Source organism: Cyprinus carpio, chromosome A21 (assembly GCF_018340385.1).
Source record: "Cyprinus carpio isolate SPL01 chromosome A21, ASM1834038v1, whole genome shotgun sequence".
In the NCBI taxonomy this organism is placed as follows: domain Eukaryota; kingdom Metazoa; phylum Chordata; class Actinopteri; order Cypriniformes; family Cyprinidae; genus Cyprinus; species Cyprinus carpio.
The window spans coordinates 8,906,482-8,917,310 of NC_056592.1; the positions used below are offsets into that span (position 1 = coordinate 8,906,482).

The window sequence follows — 10,829 nt, forward strand, 5'->3', positions numbered from 1 at the left end:
ATGCAGCACTACACAAACCGAGGCACAAGAACAAAATAACATCAGGAAACTCTTGCAATAAAAGCATTCATTTGGTTTCCATATATCTTTAGTTTTCTAATGCTATGGGCACATGCATGATCCTCTGAGTGGATTTAAATAATGATTGCCCCTTATCTGGTGTCCCACTCTAATCAGTGTGGTTCGGTGCTGTGTCATCGCTCTGCTCTTGGCGTGACGTGCCAGCTGTCTATCTGCGTCTTCTCCTCATCTCCAAACCCATAAAACTCACTGACAGGCCCTTTGTTTGAGAAACACCAGTTGCACTTTTAAATATGTGGACTGAGGTCTCATAAGAAACACACTGTTTGTGTTTTTGTGCATGACTGCATATGCAAGCAAAAAAAAAACACTTGTAAATATAGTCTCACACTCAAACACATGATTTTCATATGCTGTAGAAAGACTTAAAATAAATATTATTTTTTGCTTCTGTATCAAAACGAGAGACTCAACCAAACATGTTTTAAAGTAAACACGTTTCTCTGCACAGTTTGATTTCTGTATTTGTTTTGTGCTTTATGCTTTTACAGTCTTCAAAAACCTTTTCTAGTGCTGTTTAGGAGCTTGCTTTTGGAAACAGATGCATTTCTAAAAATAGGCTACATCCAAAAAAAGCAACATATAAAAGTTCATTTTTTAGCATGTTTTTCTAAAGCGGTGTGTTTTTTTGTAATGTCTTCATGCTCTGCTGCACAATCAGCCAGTTTAATAGAAAGCTCAAGTCTTTATTTTCTAATGTCATCATTTTCATTTTTGATAGTCTTTTCTGTGATAAGGTCTCTGCTTTAGCTCACATTATCGTCTGCTACTTTGCCTCAGGCAAGCGCAGTCAGAGTTTTGCATATCTGCTCATTTGTTAAGCAAATCTTTCTCCTATATGGTTTCTTTATCCCTCCCTGTTTTCTCCCTTTGGCTCTACCTCGTTGCTTTTGTAATCTTAAAAGATGTTCTGACCTCTTGTAATTTTTTTGTTCATATACATGATGTATTTATGTTTGTGTGTTATTGGTGTACTGCTGTGCTGATGCATTGGTTCAGTGTTTATATGTGTGGTCTAATGTACACTAGGTCAAATTTCTCTTTTTGCCTGCAGGCTTTAACAGCTATTGGCAGCGGATCCACCTAAGTTTTTTTTTTTTTTTTTTTTTTTTTTTTTTTTTTTATGACCATGGCCTGTCCAAAATATCTGAAAGCGCATCTCTTTATTGTTCCTCACAATTAATTGAGAATCAACTGTTTCTATAAATACAAAGCAGCTGCCAAGGCTGAGTGAATTTAACATATGGTGTGTATGATTTGTTGGAATATATTAAAAGATTACAATCAAACTTTAGACATGCTTAATTTAATTTGTTTCTCATGATCTTAAAATGATGTGAAGATTAATGCATGAAGGCATAAAAAAAATCACATTTGTAGACAGATATATTTTGTATGGAGCCCCACACATGACATGCAAGAAAAAATAAATAAATTGTGCGCATGATTTACTAATTTGTTCCCTCCATGTTCTGAAACGTGCACATGATTACTATTTCGTTCCCTTGATTTGCCAAAATCGTGCACACAATTTACTAATTAGTTCTCTCGATTTATAAATCGTGTGCATGATTTAGCAAATCGAGGGAACAAAATAGTAAATCGTGCACACGATTTAGCCTACTATTTTTTTTATCCTGCATGCCATGTGCAAGGCTCCATAATGTTGTGCTTCAAAAAAAGAAAATTAAAAAATTAAAAGAATATGTTTTTGAAATGCATAAGTTGGTTAGTGAGGGAAATGAAGCCAACGAATGTTTACTGTAGGAGCTCTTTCAAAACGGATAGTTCTGGTCCTGAATTCTGATTGGTCAACAAACGCAACACAAACTCAACATCACCATGTCAATACAAAAAACAAACATAAAAAAAAAACAAAATAATACAAAAAATAATCAAATCCATCTTCAAACGTGTGCACAATTTTTGTATTTTTATTTTTTTTCTTACATGTCATGTGCGGGGCTCCGTAGTATTCCGATTCAAAGCGGTTACCTGAATCATCTGATCGATTGACAGCTAGATGATTTCCATCTTCAAACCTTTTTTTTTTTTTGAGTTAAAATTTAGTTGAAGATGTTTTGTTATACACTACATTCAAAATTTATATATTTATATGACAATGTTGCACTCAATTGTTCAAAAGTGACAGTAAAGAGATTTCTAATGTTGCAAAAAAAAATTTTTTTTTAAATAAGTGCCGTTATTTTAAACTTTCAGTTCATCAAAGAATTCTGGGGAAGAAAAATGTGACAAAATGCCACAATTTCGAGAAAAAAATAAATAAATAAAATAAAGGATCATGTGACACTGAAGACTGGAGTAATGGCTGCTGAAAATAAGTTACATTTTAAAGTATACTGAAATAAAAAAAAACATTGTTTTAAATTGTCATAATATTTCACAGTATTACTGAATTTACTGTATTTTTGGGTTAAATAAATTCAGCCTTGGCTACAATATAACAGTCTCTTGTATTGAAAGAACGAGTAGGCGTGTCTCCACACTTTTGATGAATAGTGTATGCAGGTACGCAAGGCATTAGACTGGAGCAGTAGGTACTAAAACCAGTTTTAATTTTCATAATCTGAAATTACTGTTAGTGCACTGTTGCATGAATGGTGGACAAACAGTTTTCTGATTTACAAAATCATGCAAAATCAACACGAGCAACAGAAAAAGAGGAAGTGGAACTCAGGTGTGCGCTTGCCCCTTCATTTCCCCTTTCTCCCTTCAAGGCGACATGTCACCCCACCCTCTTGTCTGTCAACCAAATCTCACACCGATTGGCTCCCTGAGCCAGATTGTGATTTGTTGGATTCATTGTCTCGTTCCAGGATGCAACTTTAACTGTCCTCAGTATGACTCAGACCCAGAAAAAGAATCATTTGCATGGGCACCACAGATTTGTTTACCAACTGTTACAAGAGATGCACTGTCTGATGTCTGTTTCCACCCCGATGTGGACACTGATTTCTGTTCCGAAATTTTATTACAGGTGAGCAGGTGTGCAGGGTGCAGATGGGGAACAGGTCAGCAGTGGAAGTGATGAGATTTCTGACCAACTTTCTTCAGCTTTTTTTTCTCAATAAGTTCCTCTTTGCTGAATAACCGCACGTACCTGTCCTGACCATGTTTTGTGATTGGGCACTACCCAAGCAGAACCACATGTGAGGTGTGTAATGTGTGGTTTATGACACAGTACAGTGTAGCCTGATTGGATTTTCCTAACTGTCTGTTTTGTTTGAGAGGGGCGGTGTGCACAAAGCTGTGTCAGTAGGAATTTGTTTGGCAAAGCAGCTCCATTGATGGGAGTGACCTGAGAAGCAGACGTAGGTAAATCTCTGAGTTTTCTTAGTCAAAATGTTTGCACAACTAAGACTAAGGAGTCCCAGTTGGTCAAAGTTTAATCACAGGAATCATTCCATTCATAAATATAAATGTCTTTGTTTCGTAGCATTGCCTTTCTCCTACAGTGTCTGTTCATTCAGCCACAACATGAAGTTTACAAACCTGCCAGGCAGGAGATTTGCATGTAGAGTTCCAGGTACCTATTTGAATGAAGCTTTATCTCCAGTCACACCAGAGATTTCACACAGCCTCCGGCAGTGTGCAGAACCATCGGCAAGGCCAACGGAACTGTGTATCCGGATCCTCGACAGGGCGGAGACACAAGAAGACAAACACGGCAAAGCCATGTTTGCTGACTCTTCTCATTTTTCACTGTACCGGGAATGATTATTTTTTTTTTACACATTTACAGTATGTAAATACTGTATACCCTATTCTCTTCATCTCAAAACTGGATTTAAAAATGTACTTTTATGAATTATTGATCAACCACTCACTTCCAACAGAGTATTTATTGTGAGACAAGAGTTTCTATAAATAACACAACAAAAAAAGATTGATCTAAACAATTACATACAATCTTTTGACTGCATTTAAAAAGCAATAAGTTTAGAAATAAAAGAAATATCTTTTGACTCCCTCATGGGGTACTTAATGACATGTGTTTATGATTTAATAGTTAAAAAGTACATTTTCTAGACTTTTTGTTTGTCATATTAATATATATATATATATATATATATATATATATATATATATATATATATATATATGTATATAAATATAGCTTTTCTTTCAACTTTATTATGTGCTTTTGTATTTTTTATTAGTTTTACATATTTCTATACAGATTTAATTTTTGTTTGTTTTATTTAAATTTTAGTTCTTCAACTTCAGTTACCATGCCAACATTTCTAATTTTTAAAATTAAATAATTTTTGTATTTATGTAGTTTTTTTTTTTTTAAAGCTTTTTATGTAATATTTTTTATTATTATTTTATTCCAGATTTATTCCAATTACAAACATTATTTTAAATAATACTCTTAGTCTTAAGTTAAAAATAACAAATTAGTTTGGAACAACATGAGGGTGAGTAAATGATGATAGATTTTTATTTATTTTTTTGTCCCTATCCCTTTAACATGAGTCTACTTAGAGAAACACATTCCTCTGAAGCAACAGTCTTTTTTCCAGCCATAGGTGGTCTTTATTTGTGCAACCTCTGTTATTTAAGGCTGTGCTGGCTCTCGTGGTGTCTGCGAAGATCTACCTTCCTCTGGAAGCCTTTGGAACAGATGTCACAGCCGAACGGCTTGAATCCAGTGTGTTTGCGGCTGTGTGTGATGAGGTTGGAGCTCTGGCTGAAGGCCTTGCCACACACCTGGCATTTGTGAGGTTTCTCACCTGTAAACAAACATGACATTTCAAAAAAATGCCATTTTAATCTGTATAAAAACACTGGAGAATCTTTGCTTTAAAGCCAGCTTGAAGCATGGATTTGCGTGCCACCCAGATTTGTTCTGTTTTCCAACACAGGAGTGGCTGTCTGCTATATGCAAAGCTAACTTTCCAAGAGGCATTAGGAAAGCAGGAAGACCAGCTATGCAAATCAAGACAGCATTTGTTTAATCTTCTTTTCTTGATTTATCTGTAGCTGTGCCGCTCATAGAAACACACCCTAGAAAGCCAAGTTCAGCATCTCTTTGGCATATTCAGCTTTAATGATTTACATGGAATGAGTGTATAAAGATAACATGCATTTCCAAATAATATGGAAAGAGATTTGGGGGAACTGTTACTGAGGTGGCATTCACCGCATGCGCATGTTATCATTGCCACAGATCTCTTTTCAACTCAGACATAACAAACACACAGTCACACACCATGGCGTCTCACCTGTGTGGATGTAGGTGTGTTTCTTCATGTCAGATTTCTGGTGGAATCTCTTGCCGCAGTAATTGCAAGGGTACGGCCGCGTGTCTGAGTGGATCAGCAGGTGAGTGGACAATGTAGAGGAGCGTTTGAAGGTCTTTCCGCACATCTTGCACTCAAAACATCTTTCCTTTAAACAAAACAACAACAAAATGAATTTCTTTGATAGTCGTTATCCAAATGCCAGGTAATGGGACTATGATGATACAGTATGATAGTGCAGTAGCTAACTAGATCAGCGTGGTTTGTTCATACCTGAGAGTGGACGTTCATGTGTTGCTCTAAGCTAACAGCGTGCCCAAAGGTCTTTCTGCAGATGCTGCATCCAAAGGGACGTGTGCCACTGTGAGAACGTCTGACGTGAACCTCTAGCCCATGAGGGGTGGAAAAAACCTGGACAAGAGGACACAAAACAGCAATGAAATTGCTATAGTATATAAAGTATATAAACTGTAATATATGTACACATATATATTGTTAATGTAGATTTTTTAATTACAAAAATTTTATTTTATAATTTATATTTTATTTATAAATGATTATATTTATTAAAAAATAAAATTAGATTTTTTAAAAAGAATTTTAAGAATCACACACATGAATGAAAAACAATACTTATGTTACTATTTATGTAAAACTATATCATATACATTTTTCTCATAATTTTAAAGAAAACAATTTTAACATTTTTATTATAAATAAATGTATTATAAATTCATATATATATATATATATATATATATATATATATATATAGATACATATATATATATATATATATTCATTTATAAATAAAATGAAAAACAAATAGATAATTTATTCTAAAAAGCCATCATTTATTGAATTGATTTTTTTTCAAAACAATTTTAAAATTTTTATTATAAATAAATTTATTATAAATTCATATATATATATATATATATATATATATATATTTATATATATATATATATATATATATATTAAAAAAAATAAAATGAAAAACAAATAGATAATTTATTCTAAAAAGCCATCATTTATTGAATTGAATTTTTTTCTAAATAAAATAATATATATACATAAAAAAAAAAAAAAAAAGAATCCAGAAAAAAAAGTAATAAAATAAGAAACATACATGAATACATAAATATGTTTTTGATAGATAATTAAATATATGTTTAACCTTATTACAGGTAATGCAGTGGTAGGTGTTAGACGTGGGTGAGTAGTGTGTGCTGCAGTCCAGTGGTTGTGGAGGCTCAGAGCTCTGCTTCAGATGAGCTCCGTACAGGCTGCTGGCGTGCTGCAGGAGAGATGGAGAGAAGCCCATCTGCCTGAAGTCATATGTTGCAGGAACATGATCCCAGGTATAAGAGCTCTTGTAGTAAGGAGGGAACTCTGCCAGATGAGGCTCTGTTGGAGGTAGAGCGGAAACATTAAGATTATTATTGTTATTGTGTCTAAATCTGCCCTAGAGATGTTACATGATACTTGACAATATTTTTTTAATAGTAGAACAAGATGTACACATTCAGATATGTATGCCAGTGCTCAGTTACTCACCAGATAAGTAGAATGGCCGTCTGTTTGTGACAGGCAGCTCAGGTAGAGATGGTACTGGGCAGTCGGGATCTCGCTCACACTTGATGAAGTCATACGGGTCTCTGTGGGACGGCCGAGTGACCGAATCCACCTGGGGCTGCTCTGGGGAATTACATTCCTTTGGTTCCAAAGGGACCAGTGCTGGGACTGAAAAAATGACATCAGAAGATTGAAAAATGCATTAGGTACAATGTTGCAGCACATCAGCAATGAAAATGAAATTAATTTTGATAAAATAACACACACTTTTAGAAATTAAAGAAATTAAAACAAAAAATTCCATTCAGAAAATTCCAACAATTCCATAGAACAACCATCTTTGGTTCCTCAAAGAAAATGTCTTAAAATGACCTTTTTGTGTGTGTGTGTGTGTGTGTGTGTATGTGTGTGTGTGCGTGTGTGAAGAAGATTTTAAAGATCTTAAGAACCTTTTTCAACTATAAAGAACCTTTTGCGGAATGGAAGGGTTCCATGGATTTGAAACGTTAGATGCCAATGAAGAACCTTTAACTTTAAGAATGTAATGTGTCCCCCAAAATTTTTTTTTTAAACACTGAACGTCAATACATTAGAAAACTAAATATTAAACCAAGTTTGTACAAAAACAAACATAAACTTTTAACATCCGCTTAAAAAAACAAATCACACGCAAAAACATTCATATATTTTTAACTTTCGCTTAACTGTCCAAGTCATTTTTATGGCCTCTTTATTCACTCAGGCAGCTCCTTTCTAAAGGAAAACAGATAAAACATATATGTTTAAATAAGACTATGTATGCAATAAAATGGAGGTGTGTAGATTAAAACTTAGGACAGCATTAGACAGATCTGAGATTGTTCCTCATACTTAATTACACAATTAAATGTTCTCCAAATGAACCCTATAAAGAACAGTTTTGATCCAGTGACTATACTGCTCTCTTGTTTGAGTAGGACTAGTTTGCATATTCATCTAACTGCTCAACAGCTTATGGACTTCCATGGAATACAACCTATTGAGCTACCTAAGTAAACAGCACATGAAGCCCACAATGCTGTCTTAAGTAAGCAGCTGTCAAGGTTTTAGACACAGCCCTAGAATCAAATAACAGTCACCCTGAGGCTGAGGCACCATCAGCAAACATCAATCTGACAGGTGCTCAGCACATCCACTCACCACTCACTGGAGACAAATCATTTATTTACCCCACACAGGAAAATTAGAGATTCATAATTATGTAAATGAATATAAAACACAGCAAACCAAGAAGATTTTAATTATATATCACTGTGGATTGTTTATCTCATGAACACCATATGTCAGAGAGGTCAATTTGGAGGTCAATTTCAATTCATTTTTTTAAATGCTAAGCTATTTAAAATACAATAGTTCAAGTATAATAAAATAAAATAACAACTACCGAGCACTTTAGTATAAATTCAGTAGGCCTGATACTAAAATATAATAATGGCACTTACTTGTTTTGGGTGTTGGGTCCGGGAGTTTCTGTTCACTTTGCTTGGTGTCGATGGGTCGGTGCACATTGTGAGTTTTTTTACTTTTCACCAGAAACGATCGTGGCATGATGATTCTGTAAATGAGATTTGTTTACTGATACTTTCATTTTCATATTTGTTATGATCTACGAATAACATTAAATATGTCTATCAGCTATTACAAACTTAAAGAATAAAGAAACTTTAAAATTTTCCAACTTAATAATTACAAATGACAAAAACAACCCTGTATTAATGAAAAAAACAAGCAAACTGTATGATAGTCATATCATATTAAAAATAACAACAACAACGAAACTCAAAACTCTTGTAATAATATCATTTTCCTTTCATGTCTAAAAAATGAAGTAGCCAAATAAAATGGAAATTTTACACAGTTACTACAGGCTACAATATTTGGTGTTGATGTTTTAAAAGTTTCAGTCAAACTTGAGACATTTTATAACATATGTTACATTAATACACCAAATTACTCTTAAATAATAAATAATTATTTAAATATAAATATAAAAGTAATGATAACAGTAGGCTTGAGGTTGAAAAACTTAATAATTGGCTTTAATTGAAAATGTATTATATATAAAAACCGCTTACCTGAAGAAAAACTGAAAACTTAGTAGTTAAAGTCCTTTGATTGTTTGAGTGGCAAACTTCGTGCTGAAAAGTGCATGGAAATCCGTTGAGATGTTTAGAAACTTAAGCACTGCATCGCTGTGAGTTGGTTGCGTTGAGTTTTTTCAGCTCCCCTCCCTGATTTTCAATCCGATAATTCTGCGGTGGAATCTGACTGAGCTTTCAACCAATTACAGACAGAGCAGGTGCGACATTTGCCTACTAAACGTAGTGCGGTGCGCGCACTCGTTTCCATTATGAGTTAACAACATATTTAAGATATTTTAACAAATACTAGTTATTATTTTAAAATTACAGATAGAATATTGGTTTGCATTTTTATATATTTTGACTGTTTTTAATATTATTATTATTTGTATTTTATTAACCCGCATCTCTTACTGCTAAGCAATGTGTTAAAGGTTTTTTGTTTTTAATTAGGCCTATCTGCTGTCAATTTGATAATTTATCATCATAGTTATTGGTCATCTGTTGACTTTGCTGTAGAACAGCTAGCGGGCTTAAAACATAAAACCAATAAACCAGCAACAAACTTTGCTTGAACGTAACGTTACCCCTCAAAATACACACCAAACCTGTAATGTTGGTACCTCCGAATGTTTGCTTACTTTTATTTGCACAGTTGTGTTTTGGTTGCAGCCTTATGCGTTTTTGTGAGATCTTTGATTAAAAGCACAATTAAGCTATTAACTCATTGTCTGTAAAACTACGCGCTGGAAGAGTCTTGGATGTTTATTTGTTGAGCGTCTGTAATCCTGATGCGTTTTGATCCACTCAAACATCGTTCATGTAAAGATTACCGGTCAGTTTATCTTTATTGTCTTGTGCTCGCATTATGGAATCGATTAATGTATTTACGCCCCCGTGTGGATTGGTGGTGAATTGCAGCGCATCTTTAAATGACTTTTAAAATATACTTTTTTTTTTATGGGCGTTTAAGTTTGTGTTACAGTCTCTCTCTCTCTCTCTCTCTCTCTCTCTCTCTCTCTCTTTTTACTAACTATCCTCCATTTTTTTGGCACTAACTTGCATAAAGTAGATTTAATTATAAATGTTCGCTATTTTGACAGGTTGATTTACTCGAAACCTTAAATTCTATGATAGCAAGGACTGTATATCATGCGACTATCATAAAAGTGTCAAGCACTAATTTACCCATTTTTACCTATATTTACGAAACCATTCCCGTCGAGCAGAGTGGCGCAGCGGAAGCGTGCTGGGCCCATAACCCAGAGGTCGATGGATCGAAACCATCCTCTGCTAGATAGTTTTCTTTCATATAATGTGTATTTAGTGATTTAAAATGACAGCTTGTAATCTCAAATTTAATATAGCCTATGCAACCAGATGGAGCTGATAAATAAATAAATACAAATATTTTTTTTGAAATAAATAAATATAGAAAGAACGAACTAAAAATAGCTGATTTTATTTTATCAAATTTTTATTTAGTTGAATAAAAATTAAAACTATATAGACAGTCAACTAATGACAAAAGCACATCACATTACTAAAACTAAAAATAACTAAGAATGAATTAAAATGTAATATAAAAAATAACTGATCCAAAATATTTTAAAAAATATAACAGTATCTAAATAGTACTAAAACACAACTGTAGGAATTACATAAAAAAAGTCTTATAAATAGTAAATTGCATGTAGTACAAATTGGTAATTATTCGGCGATTTCAAAAAAAAAAAAAGTACAAATTGGTAATTATACCAATTTGTACTATTTTGAGGTAAGA

At 33.6% G+C, this 10,829-nt stretch overlaps 1 protein-coding gene and 1 non-coding gene across 2 annotated transcripts; one reads left to right on the forward strand and one right to left on the reverse strand.

Moving 5' to 3' along the window:
* Positions 1-4,523: 4,523 nt before the first annotated feature.
* On the reverse strand, positions 4,524-9,324 carry LOC109045940 (zinc finger protein Gfi-1b-like). Its single transcript, XM_019063742.2, has 7 exons — positions 9,041-9,324; positions 8,408-8,520; positions 6,909-7,094; positions 6,529-6,758; positions 5,622-5,759; positions 5,331-5,496; positions 4,524-4,838 (listed from the first exon to the last, which is right to left on the reverse strand). Exons 2-7 carry the CDS (start codon positions 8,511-8,513, stop codon positions 4,660-4,662), a joined length of 1,005 nt encoding a protein of 334 aa, XP_018919287.1. The 5' UTR covers positions 8,514-8,520; positions 9,041-9,324; the 3' UTR covers positions 4,524-4,659.
* Positions 9,325-10,270: 946 nt separating this feature from the next.
* On the forward strand, positions 10,271-10,342 carry trnam-cau. Its single transcript has one exon. It is a non-coding gene; the product is annotated as a tRNA-Met (tRNA).
* The last annotated feature ends 487 nt before the right edge of the window (positions 10,343-10,829 follow it).